General features: G+C 38.6%; 2 protein-coding genes across 3 annotated transcripts in view; one reads left to right on the top strand and one right to left on the bottom strand.

Annotated features, from left to right (window-relative positions):
* The window catches only part of LOC122669144 (fumarate hydratase 1, mitochondrial-like), a 51,485-nt gene extending 36,645 nt beyond the window's left edge, over positions 1-14,840 (top strand). For both annotated transcript variants that reach the window (XM_043865826.1, XM_043865828.1), the window contains 12 exons: positions 678-776; positions 1,063-1,113; positions 1,205-1,254; positions 5,027-5,108; positions 5,260-5,354; positions 5,439-5,505; positions 5,634-5,684; positions 5,949-6,044; positions 6,494-6,592; positions 6,702-6,731; positions 6,850-6,915; positions 14,441-14,840. In XM_043865826.1, the coding sequence (XP_043721761.1) occupies positions 678-776; positions 1,063-1,113; positions 1,205-1,254; positions 5,027-5,108; positions 5,260-5,354; positions 5,439-5,505; positions 5,634-5,684; positions 5,949-6,044; positions 6,494-6,592; positions 6,702-6,731; positions 6,850-6,915; positions 14,441-14,527 (873 nt within the window). In that variant the 3' untranslated portion in view covers positions 14,528-14,840. The remainder of the gene's footprint in view (positions 1-677; positions 777-1,062; positions 1,114-1,204; positions 1,255-5,026; positions 5,109-5,259; positions 5,355-5,438; positions 5,506-5,633; positions 5,685-5,948; positions 6,045-6,493; positions 6,593-6,701; positions 6,732-6,849; positions 6,916-14,440) is intronic.
* A 1,153-nt stretch (positions 14,841-15,993) lies between these two features.
* LOC122669379 (protein EXORDIUM-like 2) lies at positions 15,994-17,037 on the bottom strand. Its single transcript, XM_043866131.1, has one exon. It carries the CDS (start codon positions 17,035-17,037, stop codon positions 16,090-16,092), a length of 948 nt encoding a protein of 315 aa, XP_043722066.1. The 3' UTR covers positions 15,994-16,089.
* Between the last annotated feature and the right edge of the window lie 5,546 nt (positions 17,038-22,583).

Here is a 22,583-nt window from a genome sequence, read left to right as displayed (position 1 = left end):
CACAATCCAATAATAGGGTTAGAAATGGAATCTACTTCATATAATATAGAAATAAAAATAAACTATACACTAAAGCACCTGCTCAAGCCACAAAGCGTCCAAGGTGACGCCTAAGCGACGTTCAGGTGACCAAAGTGGTCACCTTTCTTGATTCAAGTAAGGTCTGTTGTTGCCTTGGTCCAAAAAGTCTGCTTGGACGCCTAGGCGACACCTTGACAACTATGCGGCCACCTGTTTGATCCCAATCTGGATTGGTTGTTCAATCTTTAAAACCTAACAATAAGGATACATAGACCATATTAAATATACTTTGCTTTGAAGAGTACACCTAACTCATTCAAATTAAAGGTACTTTACTTTGAAGAATTGATATGAGGGCTAAAACAGTAAACTTGATGCCTTCATGGCACAAATTTTACCAAATGGATTGCCTTTCTTTTGGGAATTCCCCGTGTAAAAGTACCTAGCTTGAAGGGAAGGTTTATTTTGCTAATATGATACTCCAACCTGGTCATGAGATGATTCTTGCTCCATTAGGTTATTTTGATAATTTGATTATGATCTCATGTTTGCATTCGATGTCATGGCATTGAGCGTTGTATTCTCTCTTTTCCACTTATATGTTCTATCTTCTATCTTTCATGCCTTTTCTCTTTTCCTTGTTCTGTTCTTACCAGTCTCTTGAATTCAAAGATATTATTAAGATTGGACGCACGCACACTCAAGATGCCACACCTTTAACTCTCGGACAGGAGTTCAGCGGTTACTCTACACAGGTAAGCTTTTCATTTTTTTCCTCTTTGTTATGGTCTTTATATTTCAGTTTATTTTCCACCTTGTGTCTATATAATATAATAATGCTATGCAAGTCAAGATAGAAATGATGTGGGGAAGTATTCTTCAATTTGGGATGAAGTAGTCAGAAAATAATTTGAGGGAGTTTGTTTTTGTGGTATATATATCCCTAGATAGCGTGCAAAGGAAGAAAAGGATTCAACACAGAATTCTTGGTATGATGCTCTGTTGAGTTTATTTCTGAATTTTAGAAGTAATCTGTTGCAGGTAAAATATGGAATTGACCGGGTCCTGTGTACTTTGCCCCGCATGTATCAGGTTGGAAGCTCAATGAACCTCTGTTTTTTTCTATTCAGTGGTTTATGCTTATCTTCTGGGTTATAACAGAATGAAACTGTTCTTGGAGCAGCTTGCTCAAGGTGGTACTGCTGTAGGAACAGGATTGAACACAAAAAAAGGGTATGTGTAGCCTTGGGTTAAAGGACTGTGCATCTTTTGGCATCAACATCTGTCTTATGTGGTTAAAATGATGTTCCTTCCTTTTCTTATATGACACATCAAACTTGTCTCCCCTCCTTTTCCCCATTTAGGCCTTTTACCCTGCATGGAAAATGATCTGGATGTCTGATAATACTGTTAGGTTCACCACTTCATCATTGTTAGGTTCATCTCTTCATTATTTTATCCTCTTGTTTATTTGATTCCTTTTAAGCATTCTGACATGCTTGAGCAATGAGATCATGGTATGATGGTATAAGTGCTTGTCCAATCTTCATTATTAAACAAACAACCCATGCAATTTTAATTCACTTAGTAACTCATCCAGTCTTTAATGTTAAGCAAGCTACTAATGTAGATTTTATTTGCTAACTAATGGAAATTTCTTCATTTTGTCTAATCTTTGCATACAATCATGGTTTATTTTGGATATTTCATATCAATTACTGTCTGAAGCATGAATTGTATTTTACCTTGGGTTTGCTAAAAACGAGGTAGTATAGTGTTTTTTTGGTATTTCTTATACCCTTTAATGGACACTGAGCCTGAATGCATATGGTTGTGTTTGGCGAAGTAGGTTCAGAATGATACATCTCACTTTGGTTATATGAATGGTTATTTTTGCTTGGAGAGTTAGTGAGGTAATATGTTTCTTCAAGGTCCAAAGCAGGAGAGTTTTCCAACTGATGTAGATCACATCCCTTAGAAGCAGAATTTTTGGATTTGGGTTAAGTGCAGTTTTTTGGTTCAAATTGATCCCGTGGTTCATAAGTTAGGCCCAAATTTAAGTCCTCAATGGGTTATTATGGGTCATGGGCTAAGTAATTTCGAGTGATTGAGAAATTGGGTTTCCCCTTCTTTGGGTCAGTGGTGATTCAGTTCCTTGGACTATGGTGATGCAGCTCCAACCCTATTGTGGTGAAGCAATAGGTTGGGATTGGTATTGATTCTATTCTCCAGGCCAGGTGGTGAAACCTTGGTCATAGCTCTTTTATTTCTTCTTTCATATGTGAAAAAGGTGTTAGAAAATTCTGTTATTGATATTGGTTTGTTCCTTTGTGCGATCCTTTTGCAATTTATCTCTCATTGGCTTTACTGGTTCGAGATCGATTCCGAATCAATTGGTATCAGAGCTATGTCCAGTAGTGAACTAAGTCCCTCGAGATGGCCTACATCCAAAATTTTCTTAATCAACTTCTTGGGGAGTTGAGGCAACTGGATAAACAACTGGCTCAAATTCGGTAAAGTTGGGGTATACCAAAATAATTCTCTGATATCAATTTTATACCAACACAAGAAGAGAGGAAAGCACCAATCAAAGCACAGGAACCTGGAGTGGAGGTTGAAGTTGAAGAGATTCCAACAACTGGAGATGACAAGGAAGAGACAGTGCTTGATGTTCCTACTGTGGAGACCTACATTGAAGAGGTTGAAGCAAACGAGGTTAAGACAGTGGATGGTGAGGTCATGATTAAGGAATTCGGCACTACAGTTGAAGTGGAGGTTGACGAAGTAGCTCCGAAGACTCATATGGATGCATCCTTCACAGCTGAGATTGATCCAGAAGTGGAGCACATTGAATTCGTGATACCATCATTTTTCGAGGATAGGAAAAGCTACGTCCCAAGGACTACATCCCTAACTACTGTGAACAGCTGGGATACTTTTATGGACTGAAGCTGGACGTGCATCACATGATCCCTCGACTTACCAAAACTTGAAGTCGAGTTTTTTCACGCCGCGGAGGGTTGATGCAGATCACATCCTTGGAAGAAGAATTTTCTGATGTGGGTTTAGTTCAGTTTTATGGTCAAGTTGAATCCATGTTTCAGTAAGTTAGACCCAGATTTGTCCCCAATGGATTATATGGGTCATGGGCTAAGTAATTTTGAGTGATTGAGAACTTGGGATTTCCCCTCCTTAGGTCAGTGATGATGCTGTTCCTTGGACTATGGTGATGCAGCTCCAACCCTATTATAGTGAAGCAATAGGGGTTGGGATTGGTGGTGATTCCATTCCTGCAGGCCAAGTGGTGAAACCTTGGTCATATCCCTTTTATTTCTTACTTCATATGTAAAAAAAAACACAAAAAATAAGTGTTAAAAATTCTGTCAATATTGACTTGCCCCTTTATGCGATCCTGTTGCAATTATCTGTCACTGGATTTACTGGTGCGAGATTGAGTTCTGCATTACCAACTTTTACCCCAAAGTCCAAATCTTCCTAATGGAACTTCATGTTGGATTTCTGTTCTTATTCATTCTAGCTGTTTGTTCATCCATTTTGATTAAATAGAAAAGTTCTTTGAAGTTACCAACCCAGAAAATTACCTTCGTTTTTTTTTTGCATTTGTCGCAACCCTATATGCTGGCTCCATGTATCTTTCAAAACCCACTGGTTCCTGTCCCATTGACATGCTTCAAAAAGTAGCAGCTGGAGGAAAAGCCCAATGTGGTCTGGCCTGCAAAGTTGATCCCCCTTATACTCCAATCACTTTTAATGCCCTTAAGGTTTCTTTCTATTGCCAAGGGTTATACCTACATCCCTAAGAAATTCAAACCAAACTTCATAAGTCATGATACTAGTAACTGGTGGGAGGCAACATGCGATAAGTAAAATGTTGATCATAATCTCTGATAATCAACTCATAACAGCCTGATCAAGATTTTTCTGTCGAAGGAAAAATTGAATCTTTAACCCATGCTCTTGCTGTACAAAAGAACGACTGTTCCTCTCTACAGAAGGGCATGAATTGGGCCTTAACTAAACAAGTACATTAGTTGGCAGTTATAGAGCTGCCCAAATCTTCGATCATCACTGATTCTCTCAATTCTTGTTCTACAAGGAGAAAACTTCAAGCAATTTTGCTATCCAGCTCATGGTTTTAAGTTTCGGTATCGTAGCGGTGTATCAGCCAATACATATCAGTATCACTGATACAGATCAGTTGTATTGGCACAAAGTTCATTTTTTAATTTGCGCTTGATACCAGGCCAATATGGCCTGATCCGTATCGGCAGAGACCGATATGGACATTGATACCTATAACCTTGACCCAACTACAGTGATCTTATATGCTTCAGGCTTGGAGAGTACACACTATGACAGTTACCACTGCCCCTGTTGTCAGCCTCAAGGAAATTTTGACCAGCAGTCAGATAATAAATCATTGAAGGGGCTTACATGAGGTTGATGAGCGCATGACAGTCTTCCAGAACATATTCTTGTCAACTCCCAGGTGAATCTTTGACTACCCCAGATCACATTGTCACCTATTGGGTGATGCTATTTGGTGACCATTCTTCAGGTAGTTCCAGCTAAAGATTTTGTGGGAAAACTTTGTGTATACTGTACAAAACTGCTGCTTCCATGGGATGTGAACTTTGATTGGAGTAGCAGGAATTACGAAACCTGTAAACTCTGAGAACCCTTTTTGGTCAGAACTATAGCTACCATATTGATCCTCTAAAATACCTTGTAAGCAAACTATTTCGGGATGTAGATTTGGCTAAATAAATGGGGAATATGATTTGAAAATTTTCTGTTGATTAGGCAGTGTGATGACTATTGCATTAGATGGGGAGAATGCTTTCTCTAGGGATTGTAGTGTCTTGTTAATTTGTAGTGCAGTTTCTGTGTGCTTTGCTTTCTTATTTCTGAAGTGTTCTGTATAAATTTTTTTTGTTACTGATTGTGTTTGATTCACTTGCTAAACTTCTGCATTTAATCTCAGATTTGATGTAAAGATTGCAGCGGCAGTAGCTGAGGAAACTAACTTACCATTTGTCACAGCTGAAAACAAGTTTGAAGCTCTGGTTAATTTCTAAATTTTGAAAGAATGCTCTTTTTCTTTTTATTTTTAGTAGTTACAAGTGAAAATAATCAATGAATTGATTGAATTCTCATTGTTTCTGCTACATCCTTCATGATAATTCTTTAATGTTCGAATTCTTTTTGTGTTATCAGGCTGCACATGATGCTTTTGTTGAAACTAGTGGAGCCCTGAATACGATTTCTTCTTCTCTCATGAAGATTGGGAATGACATACGTCTGTTGGGAAGGTATAAATTTGGATTCTTCTTACATGCATGATGATCTTTTCCATCTGGCATGTTTTGTAAGCCACCGTGTTTTACTTATTTCAGTGGTCCACGTTGCGGCCTTGGTGAGCTGATTCTTCCTGAGAATGAGCCAGGCAGCAGCATCATGCCTGTATTGTCCTCAACACCTCACTCTTAAATTTTCTAGTTCTCTTGTTTTATTTGTACATGTTGCAGAAAATATTGTCTTTTCCTTTTTTGGTTTTATGACTAAACTAACTGAGGCTTGTCTGCTTCCAGGGCAAGGTTAATCCCACTCAGTGTGAGGCTCTCACAATGGTCTGTGCTCAGGTAATTATACTCTTCTTACATGTTCATGTTAGAAAATATGGCTACATGGACAGATGTTGAGTGTTGATTTCAAACGTGATATTGCCTTCCCCTGATGACATAATATGTATGCAGTAGACTATTTTGTCAGGTATTAAGTGAAGACACATGTATTACTTATAATTGCTGAATCATGACGTTTATTACTTTTTTGATATTTAAAAACTTTGATTAATAGCATCTGCATTTGTCAATTCGAATAATTGATAGGCTATCATTTTGCAGGTTATGGGAAACCATGTTGCAATTACTATCGGTGGATCAAATGGTCACTTTGAACTCAATGTGTTCAAGCCACTGATTGCTAGCAGCCTGCTACGTGTATGTTCTGTTCCGTTGTTTGTAATTTCTACCAGCAATATTTGGAGAGAACCATCTTACAAACATACAATTTATTTTGGCCTTTTAGGGAGGCACTACTAGTAATGTGTTATATCATGGAACTCATGCTTCCTTCCTATCAAACCTTACTCATGATGCCTATGCAAATGAGTGGGAATGATTTCGTGGGCTGCCTATGCTGTTCCCAGCCAAAATATTTCAAATTTATGATCCTTGGTTTTGAAATGCTGCAACATGTATAGTGATTTTATCAAACAACCATTCGTTTAGTTTCCTCCCCTACCACCCCCACCACCACAACCCCCCCCCCCAAAAAAAAAGAAAAGAATATAAAAATAAAAATAAGAGACTAAAAATTAAATTGTCCATTTATTGTTATGCGTTCAGCACTGTATCACTCATTTAGTAATTGGATTCTTCGTTGACAGTCACTGAGGTTGCTTGCGGATGCGTCAGCTTCTTTTGAGAAGAATTGTGTAAGGGGAATTCAAGCTAATCGTGAAAGGATTTCAAAATTGCTACATGAGGTAAGTCTAAGTCGCTGTAGTTATATGTTAAATTGTCTTGTAAGTGAAAGTTTGACTGTAACTGATCACATATGTCACCACATTATGGTAATTTTCCTGGTCTTTGCAGTCACTGATGCTTGTTACGTGCTTGAATCCTGTAAGTTTACTTATTCTTTCCTACCTCCCATCCTGGAGCTGCGAAGAGTCCTTCGCGCCTCTGACCTCCCCCTCCCCCATCGCACCCTATTGGCATTAACTCACCCTTGTTTTCCCAGAAAATTGGTTATGACAATGCTGCAGCAGCGGCCAAGAAGGCACACAAGGAGGGAACCACTCTAAAGGTGATGACTCTTATCTTGTGGATGGAATAACGGGATTTGCCTCAGTATTCTTTTGTTGATTAATGACTATATCAATACGTTTTTTGTGTCCTTGATGCTGTAAAAATTAGCATGTGATAACTGATAGGTCATAGGTAATCAACTTGCCATACATGTGCTTTTTTAATGGTCCATTAACACTTTAATGGAAAGCATTTAGGTCAATCATATTTTCAAAACATTTCAACTATCTCTCATGCAAATTATGTAACTGAGAAGCATTTGCTGCGGTGTATCTTAGTGGAACACTTTAGGAAGCATTCACTTAGTTGTGTCAGACTTGCATATTTAGGCTCTGGAGAAAAAAGAATAGTACAATTAGCTAATAACAGAAAAACAAATACCTATCTTGAGAAAAAACAAAATCTAAAGGAGGAATTCAGGGCAAGTCTACTGGTGAAACTTGAGACAGGGATTCCTCTTTTGTGGAGACCCAGTGGCAGATTATAGGACAAACATGGGATCTTTTGTAGGGAACTTCTTTGACATTTTAGTACAAGGAATGCTGATCCAAAACTGAGCAGGAAAAATAAGCTGATCACAGTATCAAGGTGTGAAGGCCTAGCGTGTTTTTTTAATTTTACAGTTACCATTCAGTCCAACTTGGCCATATGTGAATTACCATAATACCCTTGACGGGATAATGTCACATGGAGATTTATAGGTTGCTTTTCTGAAGTACTGCCACTTCAGTGCAGCAGCGCCCCACCTAATGCAAGTCCGGGTTCGAATAACCCTTATTGGGTTGGTTATGGACCCATCCAAGCAAGGAAATACTCAAATATAAGATTCAATGGCAATCTGATAAATTTGTTGGGAATTAAACTCCCAAGAAAAGGAACAAACGGGAATAAGTCATGTATGAAGTGAGAGGCGTAATTTTGGAAGGGCTTGCAGAATAGGGATTTAAGGGGGATAAAGGGAGAAAGAAGGGGTAATATGGGAAAGTGGGGTAATAGGACTAAGAAATAAGGAATCGTGAAAGAAAGGTTATCTTCTTCAACCTTTGAACTCCAAACAGGGGCGGTAGAACCAGTCTAGGATTTAGATGATAGAACTCACCTAAACAGTTTCAGATTCACTCGAAATTTCAGGGAGAAGTCAATAGTCGATACCCTAATGCTCAATTGATGCAGTTGGAGATTTGTTGTAAAATTCTGAAACAGGCTCTAGTGGAACAATGGATTCCAGATCTGGTTTCAGATCAGTAAACCATTATATAGGGAACTTTGGGGAGAGATATCTAAGGGACTGAATCCCCTTGAGGAAGTGAGTTAACTCCCAGAATCTGAGGCCAAAGGGGTTGATATCCGCAGGGTTGTAGCCATAGTATTAAATCTCGTTTCGGAAGGTCATTTCGGCCAGACCGAAATTTCCTAGATACTGAAATTTTGCCGAAATATTGTATTTTTTCTATGAGTTTTGCTTGGCCATTTCTGGATGTAAAATGCCGAAATACCGAAACGAAATGACCGAAATAACCGAAATTTCGACGAAACAGTTTCAGATCAGTAAACCATTATATAGGGAACTTTGGGGAGAGATATCCAAGGGACTGAATCCCCCTGAGGAAGTGAGTTAACTCTCAGAATCTCAGGCCAAAGGGGTTGATATCCGCAGGGTTGTAGCCATAGTATTAAATCTCGTTACGGAAGGCCATTTCGGCCAGACCTAAATTTCCGAGATACTGAAATTTTGCCGAAATATTGTATTTTTTCGATGAGTTTTGCTTGGCCATTTCTGGATGTAAAATGCTGAAATACCGAAACGAAATGACCGAAATGGTGCATTTTTAAGACTGAAATTTTAACGAAATATTGCATTTTTTTTTCTCGTTTCGACATAGCATCTTGTTTCAGCCAGGCAGAAATATCCGAAATTTCAGCGAAATTGTGGCGAGATTTTGAACTATGGTTACAGCAGGTCTGTCATAACCAGATTTTGTTAGCAGGAAATGTAATAAAAGAAGAACAGAATAAGAGTAATGTAGAAGGGGTTCAAGTAAGAACCACTCTACAGTAGGATCGATGATAGGCTGCCGTAGAACATCAAAATAGCACCAATCAGAATTAGAAAGTAGACAGAATCTCGATATTCAGCCAAGTAATGGAGCTGAAATTCAGGTCGAGTTTAGGCCCTGGTAGGATGGATTACATCGCGTTCGGTTGCATAAATTTATGGATGCTTGCATTGATTCAGATGTTACACCCATAGATCAGAGTATTTGTGGATTTGAAATTCTGACAGATTAACTGTTTGGTTACCCTGACTCTGAAACCTGGATCTACCTAAAAACCTATTTGGTTACCCTGAGTGGGGAATGGTTGTCTTCAACCTTGAACACACCAGAACCAGCAGGAAGGAAATCCCTCCCGATTGATTCAAACCTCCAACTCAAACTCCAAATACCATGATAAGCTCCAAACAGGTTCGTAATCCGTGGCAATATGGAATTCAGAGTGTATAGTTGTCACCAATCAGTAAGCCCCGATCACAAAAACAAGAACAAGAATCTGGATATGGCGAGAAAAAAAAAAAAACCCAGACCTGCAACTGATCTTTTGCTCGCAACAGAGGAGGGCTTGGGGACAGCAACCAGGGTTTCGTTCACCAATGAAAGCCCTACTTTCTATCAAGTTATTGGACCAAACAGAGGTCTATCGAAGGAGTTCCAACGAACCCTTTTTTTAACCACTTTGCTTGGTTGCAGAAACAGAGTATAGAAAAGAAAGAATAGAAGAACACAAGGCTTCCTACCTGCGGATCAGAATCTCTCTGTCCTCTCGGTTTCTCACCAGTCTGAATCTCTCAGGTTGAATCTCACAAGTTGCAGAGTAAACTCCAAACTTTTACTTAATCAAATCGTACTTGAGCCCTTGGATCTACAATGACTTAAAAGAAAGATGAGGGAAATAGCAGAGAAGAAGGATTCTGAGGACCAAGCAAAGAATCCTTGGGTAAGGATGGAGCTCCGCGATTTGCAGAGGAGCGCCGGCGATATTGCAGGTACTTCCAAAGCAGCAATGGCGGTTTCCCCCCAAGAAGTTCCGCGATTTGGTCTCCCCTCTCTCGGTAATATGTGAATCTTAAGAAACGAAAAAACATGAACCTCTGGATTTTACCTCATGAGGTAAAATCTTGAGATTCAGCCTTTTAGGCTAAAATATTGAATCTTAAGATTTGGTGAATTTCAGGATGTAAATCCGTTTTTCCAACCAAACGGTTAAAAAAGTTGAGATTCATGCGTCCACAGATGTAACACCCACAGATTTATGCAACCAAACACGATGTTAAGCCTCCAAGTTGGTGCTGATTCTAATGGCCAGATACAGAGATAGAGATTGGTTACCAAATTAGAAGGTCAGTACTACTGACCAAACCAACCAGCAGGTGCTCAAACTGGAATCGAGTGAAGGCCTAGGCAGCAGTAGAAAACCCTCCAAATCTCAGTCAATCTTGACCCAGTGTTGCTGAGATATAGGACAGATTCAAAACATAGAAAGTCTGGAGATCTTGCAAACCAGGAGGAGTTTTGGACTCCAAGTCAGGATTGAGTGTAGACCTGGGCGTTGTGAGATCCAGTCTTCCAAACCCCTTCTGAAACAGAGTACAGTTGCAGAGAAATCAAGGCTTGAAATTTTCAGGAGAAATTGGGCTGAAACTGCAGTTCCACAGGTGTTCTAGGGCCTCCTCAGGTTGTATAACAGCAGCAACTAATAAGAACTTGACAGAGGCTTGATTCAGGTCTTCAAGATATACTCTCACAGTGATTAATTGCAGTCACAGAAGCAGCACAGCAGTGTTGATCGAGTAGGGGAGGGATGAAGAGAAGAGGGGATAGGGAGATTTGGCTCTCTCAGCCCTAGGGTTTTGGCTCTCAACGGCCAGGCTCCCTGCCCTTCATGTCACTCACAATGGACAAGAGAATCTCCATGCATAAAGCAAGCTTTCATTCATCTACTAAAATCATGGTGGGGTGGCCTCTAAAGCCTTACATTAAATAGGACTCATAGCTAAGTCAAAAGAAAAATAGAAAGTATAAGAATTAGAAGCTAATGAGAATGGCAGTCTCCTTTTGGGATTGGACTTGCCTTACATGAATTAGAAACCTAATAAAATAGAAGGTAACAAAAGTGGAAGTCTTTTGACTAAACTTCTAAAAAATAGAAACTAAATCTTGCAACATAAAAATTGAAACTAAATATAATCTTCTCAAGTGCAGCCGATCCTGTCCTTCTTGTCAAAACTGGAGTCTCATGTGGTCCCCCACATGGATATTATCGGCTAGCAGCTGTTGAAGAAAGACTAAGTGATATTAACTAAAATACTCCCACGATTCTCCAAAAAATATTCTCACCAAGCCAAAATAAGGGGCTGTGATGCAGTGTTTTGGCTTCTTTTTCTTTATGTTTTGCCCTACATCAAAGAGGGGATGAGGTCGGACAACCTGATTTGTACCAATCTGGTAACAAAAACTCAAAACTTTTATTCATTCAAATCTGCTTTCTACTTGCACAGTTACATGTATTTAAATAAAAAAAAGAAACCCAACATGAAAACAAACCTACTCTAAATTGGAAACTCAAATTAATTAGGAAATTAAATCCTAGTGCCTATCTCCTACTTAAATTATTAAAAATAAAAATCCTAAAATCCTACTAGGACCCAAATTGGACCCGGTTCATCTTCACATGGATATCCAAATGGGTTTGGGTTGGTCCATGGCAGTGCACCTGCATCACCACCCCTAACCCCCCCCCCCCCCCCCCCTTTAAAAAATGATTCTTTATATAAATAAGAAAGGAGAAGATCAGATGACTTTAGAATGGGTTTGGGTCGGTCCAAGGCAGTGCACCTGCATCACCACCCCTACCCCCCCCCCCCCCTTAAAAAAATCATTCTTTAGATAAATATGAAAGGAGAAGATCAGATGACTTTAGAACCTGTGAGTTGCCTCCCCTCTCCCTTCCCTCAAAACTCCAAAATTCGACCTTCTAATATACCATGTATTATTTATAATTATATAATTGTATGAATAACATTGGGAAATATTCACGTACCTTCCCTGAGGTATCACATAATTACAAAAACACCCATCAGTTTTGGAAAATTACGCGTGCCCCTTAGTTTTGTAAAAAGTTAACAAATGCAACTATTCCGTTAAATTAGGACTAATAAAGTTAGAATTAAAGGGTAAATTGACCAAATTGCCCTTGCGAGAAAAAAGTGAAAAAACCTGCAACTCATCTTCCCCAAATTGTTTAGGGTTTGAAAAAAGTGAAGATGAGTTGCCTGAATTTGAAAGTCAAGTTGAAGAAGCAAGCCAAATGGAGAGATCTGCAACTGAATCATTGGATTTATTGATGAAACAACTAGAAGGGAAGAGTAATTTATTGCAGGATGCGGAATCTGAAATTGCTTCTCTTAAAGCGAAAGTGGATTCAATGTAGATCTCAATTGGGCAGCAGAGAAAAGATTTTGAAGAATCAGAACAACGTCTTGAGACAGTTAAGAAAGAGGCATCGGAGGAGAAAATGCAGGCAGCCAGGCACTGAACAATGAGCAGCTTGCATCTTCTTGTATTCAAGACCTTCTAGCTGAGAAGAACAAACTAATAAATGAGCTAGAAACAAGAGAAGCCAAAAAGAAGCTTTTGTCCAGTAAAGATAAGCTTGAAAATGCTGAGACCCAGATAGATGATTTGAAATTAGTCGTGACAACAAACGAGAAGTACGAAACCATGCTTGAAGAGTCAAAACAAGAGATCGATCTTCTTACAAAAGCTCTTGATTACTCCAATCATGAAGTCAAGAACTCCAGGACTGAATGGGAACGAAAAGAGCTCAACTTAGTGAGGTCTATAAAGAAATCAGATGAAGAAACCTATGTTGCTAAACAAGAAATTGATAGGCTTGTTCGTTTACTCAAAGAAGCAGAGGATGCAGCTCAGTCTGCAAGGCAAACTGAATCAGAAAGGATAGACCAGGAAGGATGCCTGCAACTCATCTTCCCTTTTTTCAAACCCCAAACGATTTGGGGAAGATGAGTTGCAGGTGCTCTTTTTTCTTGCAAGGGCAATTTGGTTAAGTTACCCTTTAATTTTAACGTTGTTAATCCAAATTTAACAGAATGAGTGCATTTGTTAACTTGTTTGCAAAAGTAGGGGGGCACGCATAATTTTCCAAAACTGATGGGTGTTTTTGTAATTACGTTATACCTCAGGGGAGGTATGTGAAAATTTCCCAATAACATTTATATTATGTACTTTATTTATGACAAGCATATTGTATATTAAGTGCATCTTTGGCGGAGTTTCTCTTGCTTTTGCTTCTTAGATTCTGAAAATCTTCCCTAGATGAAATACTGTAGTGAGCTTATTGCACTTGGAATCTTTAGCCCCACCTTTTTTTTTGTCTTCCATGCTCCTTTAGCATCAAAAGTGGAGAAGCCCAGAGTTCTCCCCAGCACTTCTTATATGCGTTCCTTATATAAGGCACTAATCGTCAACTCCCATATCCTATTTTCGTGTCTTCATTTTAGATGATACCTTTTCTTATTAAATGTACAAAGTATTGGTCTCCCAAAAATTGTATTATTTGATACCTTAGAATATACTAAAGATAATCTTGTGGAAGAGAATCCTGATTGGTATAACATAATACATAACCTAGTGTTTATCTCAGTGTTTTCATCGAGATTTGGATGCCTTAGGCAGCACCCAAGACCATGATTGGATTGTATGCAATTCCGGCATCGAATGGTTTGTATCGCCAAGAACCAAATGTCTATGAGAATTGTTGATTGTCCAATAGATCTCTGGTTCAAACAATCTGACCACTTGAAGTGTTCAAACTAGACATTTGGATCAGTAAGCCAAGAGGTCATTAAACATATATTTCATAATAGAATTTATTTTAGGAACATGCTTGTTAATAGATTTAACGTAAGACTACTATGGCTCAACCTCTTATAAAGCTTAATCTCTAATCTTGCGTCATTTCTTGTGACACAATCTTTGCCTTGCCTCCAAAAAGAATTGGTAGCCCATATGATTTTCTGGTGTGGTTTTTGAGACATTATACATTTTGTAGCAAAATAAGTGTGGTAGATTTGGTGGCCAAGAGTGGAACTAGGATTTAACTCTGTTCCAGTTTGCATTCCCTCTCCCCCCTGAAGAAAATCATTGCTCCACCACTGTTTCTGTGGTTGCCTTGCCATCTCTACCTAGTACCTAATCTGAACTGGCTCAGTATGACCCAAAGTAAACGACTCAGGTTTGGGCGACAACATTGTTTGGCCTGTTCAATACTGCCCAACCTGATAAATGGATGGCCAGTTACTTGTTTGGTTCTTACCTGCTGGTCTGCTCCCATTAGTTGACAATCAACCTAATATGTTGCCAATCCAAAGTCATTTCATTGCTTGGTGGGTCTTTGTTCCTTTCACTTCCATAAACCTCAATCTTATGATATTCCTATTTTTGCAGGAAGCTGCATTGAACCTTGGATTGCTTACAAGTGAAGAATTTGACCAGCTTGTTGTACCTGAGAAGATGATCAGCCCAACGGATTGAGCCTGGAAATACATGGGAGTTCTCTTAATAATTGCTTGCCAGACTCCGGAGACGATTGCTCCAAAGTTCCATTTTTGCACTCACATCTCACACTTTGGATGGATTCAAGTGGTCGAGATGTAGAGGAGCGAATAAAGCTGTGATATTTTTGACAATCTGAGCTGTTTTGCCTGTTGGTGAGTTTCTTTTTTGGCGAATGCAAGTCCTTGCGGTTAATCCAGTTAATAAGGGGCTAGCCTAACCTTGGTAACGAAGAAGGATGGACTGAAAGGAAAGAATTGTAGATTAAATGGAAATCATTAATCTCTGAAAAGAACTTGTTTCATTATTTCCAGGTAGAAGTTCTCCAATTATTTGACTATACAGTGCAAGGAAAAAACTAAAACTAGGTCATAGAGGTCCAGTGTCAAATGTGGATCATAATGTCCTCTCCAAAATCTAGGGAGGAGCCTCTGCCCTTTTGGTATATGAAGGAGAAAAATGATTTTTTCCCCATGAGGCTAACAATTGAAAATATTTGTTGCATGATGCTACCGACTTTTACATGGTCAGTTGGACCAGAAGGTAAACTTACTTCCAGGTTTATTGATGAAAGTTACTTTCAAGATCCTATCAAATATTCCAATTGGTGAAAGGGTTATACAGCCTAGTCCCCTTCTGAGTGGTTACCCTTTTCTTTTCATTTCTTTTTATTCAGTCCTTGTGAATGTTGGAATTTTTCATTGCCCTTTTCTCCTTAGGTGTGTTTGTTATATCATAAAATACTTAGTAAATAAAATAAAAAATGATAATATTTTACTTCTACTCTATTTTACAGTTCTTGGCCATAACTTTAGGCACTGGTATTGACACTGATTATTACTTGTGTTGGAGCATTACCATTGCCTGTAATATTGAAACCACCAGATCGGGGTGTCAATCAGTCAATTCGGTCCGGTTTCGGGTTTTTTTTTTTTTAAATCAGTTTTCTTTAGCGAGCCCGTATCAGTCTGATATCAGTTTCACTCTATTTGTCTTTAAAATTTTATGAAAAACTGTTTTTTTTTTTGTCAGTTTCCTATTATTTTTTCTGGGTTCGGTTTGATTTCCGGTTTTGGTCAGTCCAGCTGATTTGGGTTTCTACCGATTTTAAAAAAACCAAGCCAAAGCCAAACTGATAGTTTTCCCATTTGGATCCAATTGGTCCGACCGGCTCAGGTTGAAAATTGACACCCTGTAGTCTTTTTTGCCAGACTTCAATTTTCAATAGAGTTGGAACGATAGAGAAATTTTATTTATGTCAAAATAAAAGCTGTATTAACTGACTAGTTATTGTACAACCAAGAGCATTTCACTTGCAAACACTACACATAAACTGTTGAGCACACAAATCACACAGCTTTCCTTCGATCTGAACTGAACTCCAGTAACTCCTAATACTATTTTGTGGTTTACATATATGCTGGTGCAGTGTTTTAATCCTGTACCAACTCCTGCATGGCTATGGCAATGTTGCCTATCGTAGGATTTATATATGGAGCTGCAAATCAAGAATCAACCTTACAAGCCTGGCTTAAAGGGTCCTACATGGCCGGAAGGAGAAATTTCCGACCGTCCATGCCGTACACGTTGTAACTTGCCTTGGTTACACGGTCCACCATCAACGCTCCTGGGTACCCAGGATAAGCACCCGACCCGAATATCCCCGTACAAGCTGAAACTGCCTCCAGTGGCGCCACTGCATCTCCCTGGAAGTAACCACTCTTTAACGGGTTAGTTGCCGCACCGGCAACCACGGTTGCGATGTTTATAACCATGCCGTCGATGCCAATACCATTAGGTGCGACCAGTGGTGGTCCTGGTGGACCATACGTGGGAACCGCGTATGGCCATGCACAAAGACCCGGGCACTGTGTGTGTGGGTCACCCACATGGGCATACACAATTCTTTGGCCCGGATACACCAAGGTAGTATCGTGAAACCCACATGATCCCATGCAGAACCGCTCCACCGTAACATCTGACGCAGTCAACACCAAGTTTATAGCCATTGGGTCAAATGGGATTTCCTTGTTGACTATCATGTTTTTTACTAGAACGGCTACATGGGCTCGTTTGATGTTCTTGCCTAGAGAATAATTGTTGTCACCACCCACCTGGTCGGCGAGTTTGATAGTGCCGGAAGCCGGTTTTTCGGTCACGTCTTTATATGATTGGGTTGTTTTCCACCACGTCGAGACGGTAGGTCTCCGGCGAGGAAGAACCGGAGCTGTGGAGGGATCAAAGGAGGAAAAGAAACTGGTGATGGTAGTCCTATTGGTGGGAGAGAAGGCTCCATACCAGATGAGATAGATGTTGATGCTTCTTGGTCCGGTGAAGAGAGGACCCTTGTGGTATTTGAGCTGAGTGGAAGTGGTGGTGACTAAAGAAGAAGGTTGGTTCAGACCCTCTGACCATGGGACTATAGCCAGTGTTACAAAGATGGTGAAGAGGGGAAAGAACAGGTTTCTTAATACAAATCTGTTGGTCATCTTATATCATATCTGTGCAAGGAGCCAAGCAAGGAATAATGGTCCCTTTTATAGATATGATTCAAAGTGTTTTTGGGGATTGTGTTGTTACTCATGGGAGATAAAGCCTTACACCAATGATTGTTGCACCAATCATTGATGAATGTTGCACTAATGATTGATGAATGTCCTTATTAACCTAAGTGCAGTTGACATATAGGGGGTCTCTATTCCATGACATTAAGTCAAGGTCCATTTTAGGTTAATAAGAGGTTGTAGTTGTTAAGCCTTTTTCTTATCACTAACCTCAGCTTGCAATGATCATTAATGATCAGTACTGTTGTGGACCCACTTCTTTGCCTGTGGTTCTAATTGAGTTCACCATTCAAGTTCAGTGAGCTGGCTCAAATTGGATGGCTCAAATGGAACACAAACAAATGCCAGACATTGGAAGAAGCTTAATTCATTGTTAGTGAAGAGATTCTCTTTTCACCCATGGTGATTTTATATTATAATTGGATTATGGGAAGAGTGAATATTATCATTAACTCCCATGCCACCTCTTATTGTTCAAAGTCCGAAATACCTTTCTTCAGTCCGATGATCAGAGGGTCAGATCCCATAAATGAAAAGATTCTTTCATCACCATGAGTTAAGAGATACTGAGTTACACTCCCAACCCTCTATTTTTCAAGATCCAAAATACCCTTCTCCAGCCAAGAGTCAGATCCCATGAATGAAGAAATTCTCTCCTCACCATGCTTGGGTTAAGAGAAATTGGGTCCATATCAAATACCAAAGATTTCTTTATTTAATTCCATCTCACAGTCCTAATTATCCTACAATATATGTTAGTGGGCTCCCTTAACTATGTTGAGGTATGGCTCGAATGGCATGTAACTTCTGGGGCTCTAGTGCTCTGCCCTATCAGCTCTCAAAGCCGTAGTTAATTGGAGATTAGGCAAGGAGAGTTTAGAAGGAATCTGACCCTACATACTTATTGTGTACCCTTAAGTAGCTGGATTTAAATTAGTTTTATTATAGCTAACAATTATCGTTTATCCAAAGTTGTTAGCTTTCTTATCATCAAATATCCCCATGCCAGGTGGCGTTTGGTAGCAACGAAAGGCTTAACCTCAAACAACTTCCAACATTTCCCGCATATCTAGCTAGGTCATGTTGGCTTCAATGGGCAATATGTCTCTCCTAACTCCTAATTAAGATGTTTTTACTCATTTCTTGCAAGTTGCTTCTAATCTTCTATAGCAATTTTTTGGGGAAGGTATTCGTACACTGGAGATTCTCTTATCAACTCCATCAAACAAGGGGTGTAAGGGCTTTTATGTCATTTCTAATTACGTTTAATGTAGATCGTGCATAAAAAATTTTGCCCAATTTTTTTTATCTAAAAATATAAGACAATGGTTTATTATAAAAAGGGGCAAAGAACGTTGCTTGGTAGCGCACCCCTACATCAAGAAACAAAGGGTGGTGAAATGACCACCCCACCCCCATGTTGGATGTCTGGCACACACTCTTATTGGTCCTGTGTTGGTGTAGAGACCACGCAACCAAGCAATGTTCTAACTCTCTCCCTTCTAAAAACCAAAAAAAGGTAAAAGCTCCCTACAACATCTGAGTGGGGATTAATCTCACACCCTCTCACATAATGAGCCGTAGGAATCACATTGATATACTCACTCCTTAGTCAAAATATTGGTCCTCTACTGAATGGATCCATCTCCCACGTTTTTATTGGTGTGGTTTCATATTCTTGCATAGTCGGAAACCTTGCTCATAAAAAAATATCTCATTATTATGTTTTGCATGGAAAGAAGCGGGTTGTGAAGGCCATGAATCCTCCCCTCGTCACTTGGAAATACTGGTAAAACAATGGAGTGTGGGATCGACTGAACGCCTTAGTTATCCCCCCATTTTTTTTGACCAGTACTTTCAAGTGATTACAGATCAGTCACATTTGGGATCAATGTCGTAACAATGAGAGAGAGAGAAAGAGAGAGAAAGTTATCCATGTAGTAACAATAGAAATAGAAGGCGATGTTTTAAAAAATCACAAAACAAATTTGAGTCATTCATTTTTTTTGTTTTTTAATAATCTAAATCGTCTGTTCCCACTTAGAGTCGGGAAATGCATAGTAAATGTTTAAAGTATTAATTCACATGTATGGACATACACGTACAAGATGTGTGTCAATACATAAGCGCATATTTGATTGAATTAGACTATGAAATTTGACACAAGACTAATCTAGATAATGTCCTCTCTATTGAATGGATGTATGATTTGTCCACATAACAAAATAGATGTCTTGTAATATTTGAAAAGACAATAGACCTTTGTAACAATGATAATAGTTCTGCTTCTTAAAATATTATACCAGAAAATTTTGGTGTTCCAGAGTTTATAATACGTTTTTTCATGCTATTATATTGCAATTCGACTCCTCTACTTCCGCCTGCCCCTACTGCCGTGTGCACCCCACACACAAACAAGGCGGAATGTACCGCCTTACCCCTCCCCGAGCGGGGGTAAGGTGGCACTTTTCGCCGCGCTTGTGTGTGGGGGGGACACGGTAGTACTGGGCAGGCAGAAGTAGAGAAGTCGGATCCATTATATTATACATTTGTCATCTACAATCTTGTTTGAAGGGTTTTATTTAATATTGGGTTTTTAATTTGGGTAATTTACACATACCACCCCTGAGGTTTGACGAAAGGATGATTTTACCCCCCCTAGTTTTGAAAAATTCTGCGTACCCCCTTGAGGTTTACAAACGGAAACAAATAAATCCATTCCGTCAGTTTATGACTAACACTGTTAAAATCAAAAGGTAAAATGACAAAGATGTCCCTTCAAGAAAAAAAAATTAATTAAAAAAAAAAATCTGTATCCCCATCGATTGCTCCATCCATGGCTTTTAATGGAACATCTCCGGTGAGCAAGACACGGACACTGCTACACCAAATTTCAAACCTTCCCTTTCAGAGATTGGAAATGCAAGACACGGAGGCTCACCGGAGATCTACGGAATAGATCAATACAGAAACTGAGAAAACATCTCCTATCTAGGATATCCTCTTCGCTCGGAAGAAGTAAAAAAAAAGTAGAATTACTTTTGCAGAGAAAGAGGCCCATAGGTAGGCCTATAAACGGATCGGATTCGGATGTTTCCTGGTCGAATACGGATACCTCTAAATAGATTCGGATGGATTCGGATGCGGATCGAATTCGGATTTTTGGCCATCTGTTTAAACCTCTGCCTTGTGTAACTCGAACCTTCCTCCCCCTAGTGGATACAATTCACTCTCAATCCATAGTTTTAGATCATGATTCTCTTTTCCTCATATTCTAGAACTTGTTGAATCTTCAAAACCCCCAAAGATCGTTATTTACTTAATTTTTTATAATTAAGTACTAGGATTTTTTTCCGGATATCTCTAAACGTTTTTAATACAAGGCGTGTTTTCCGATCTGCAGTTTCTTCTGGTTTGTTGCCATTTGAGCTTTTCTGTTAGATTGTCATTCCTCACCCCCCCCCCCCACCGATTTCATATTTTATTAGCTGATTCTCCTTTGATTTTGTTATATCTCTCTCTTGATCAACTGATAGTAAAATCGATCCATCATCTGGTAACAGTTCGATTTCATTCATCAATTGAAGAGGGAGGCACCGGCTTTCTCTTTAGTTATGTTATTGCGAGCGGACTAGGTTTTGATGATTTAGTTAATCGAAGCAATTAAGTAGTGAATTTTAGGACTTAAATCTTCTTAGGGGATCTGATGAAGCCTAACTCAATCCAAATTAACACCGGAAGCTCACCGGAGATGTTCCATTAGAAGCCATGGATGGAGCCATCGATGGGGATACCTGTAACTCATCTTCCCCAATCGATTTGGGGAAGACGAGTTGCAGTTTTTTTTTTTTCTTGAAGGGGCATTTTTGTCACTTTACCTTTTAATTTTAACAGTGTTAGTCATAAACTGACGGAATGGATTTATTTATTACCGTTTGTAAACCTCAGGGGGGTACGCAGAATTTTTGAAAACTGGGAGGTAAAATCATCCTTTTGTTAAACCTCAGGGGTGGTATGTATAAATTACCCTTTTAATTTTTACTAAATAAGTTACATCAATTATTATTGTCACAAAGGTCTATTATTTTTTCAAATATTATAAAATACTTATTCTGCCAAATAGACAGATGATATGTTCATTCAGACAATTGGATAGGGAGAACGTATATGGTCTAGATTGGCCTCGTGTCAAACTTTATAGTCCCCTTGTATCTTCATATATGTGTAGCAGAACTCTAGATATTAATGTACATTTACTCAGTTTTGATGAAAAACATACGATTTAAATTACAATAAAAAAGCATTAAAAAAATATCTAATGTATCTAATAATTTTTTAAAACATCACCTTCCATTAGTACATGGATAACTATTTAAACCCAATTGATTATTAAACATTTTCTCTTCATTTGCTCTTGGTTGAATTTGATAGTAAATAAAAATAAAAATAAACAAAATATATATATAAGGATCGAACTCAATGATTTGGTGACCTTTCCTTCAACCCAATAATTAGGTGGTCTACCTCGGGGCTAGAGTTGACACTTGTGGTGATTAACCAATTAATAGACTAAAGTAACCTACCTTTCGAAAAAAAATCTTACAATTTTTTCCCTTTTTTGGGTTTTTTTTTTTTTTTTTCTGGGTAAATTACACATCATCTCCTGGTTTTCAAACAAAACTCAAATCACCCCCTGATTTTTGAAAATACTCATCCGCCCTCTACAGTAACGGTGTTAGCTTACTGATAGTTATTGGTGTGAAAAGACTATTTTACCCTTGTACTAAAACATTCGAATTAAATTTATAATATTACCCTTCAAAATCTATGTTTGGATGTCAAAGGTAGTTTAAGAATTTAAATTTATTTAACTGGCTAACATCATCACTTAACAACATAAAACTAACAGTAAAGACTAATTTATCATATTGGGATCTAATACAGAAAATGATTTGAACATTTTCTAAAATCAAGAGGTGACATGTAATTTACTCTTCTTTTTTTTTTAGTTCAACTAACCTATAATTGTAAGATTTTTTTTTATTACTTCTAACTGTAAGTTGGTGACCCGTTGTACCGCAATGCTTCCTTTGTCAATGTCATGCTGATTGCTGATGAAGGCTAACTTCTTGTTAGGAAATTTTCTCTAGATATTTGTGTTAGAAAAAAAAATACATTTGATATCGATTTGAAAGTCTAATGGTATCTTTAGAAATTACCAAAATCATGGGTAAATCGTTCTCTCTTCTCTATCAGGTTTAGTGAGTCTTCAGGATTTTAAGAAAACTCTATTGATCGTGGAGGAGTTTACCTTCAAGGAAACACAAAGTTGTACGTTTGTGTTGGAGATTTTGCATCTGATAAATTTCAGGTAACAAACGAACCCTATTTTATAATTTGAGATTGAATAATTTCTCTCTATGGTTGTGTTGATCCGTTTTCTTTATGCTGGATCTTTTTCAATATGATAT

The sequence above is a fragment of the Telopea speciosissima genome, chromosome 7 (genome assembly GCF_018873765.1).
Source record: "Telopea speciosissima isolate NSW1024214 ecotype Mountain lineage chromosome 7, Tspe_v1, whole genome shotgun sequence".
NCBI lineage: Eukaryota > Viridiplantae > Streptophyta > Magnoliopsida > Proteales > Proteaceae > Telopea > Telopea speciosissima.
This window is presented reverse-complemented; position numbering and strand designations above follow the sequence as displayed.

Coding starts and splice junctions, on each gene's coding strand:
- LOC122669379 (XM_043866131.1), bottom strand. CDS start 17,037: ATGACCAACAGATTTGTATTAAGAAACCTGTTCTTTCCCCTCTTCACC.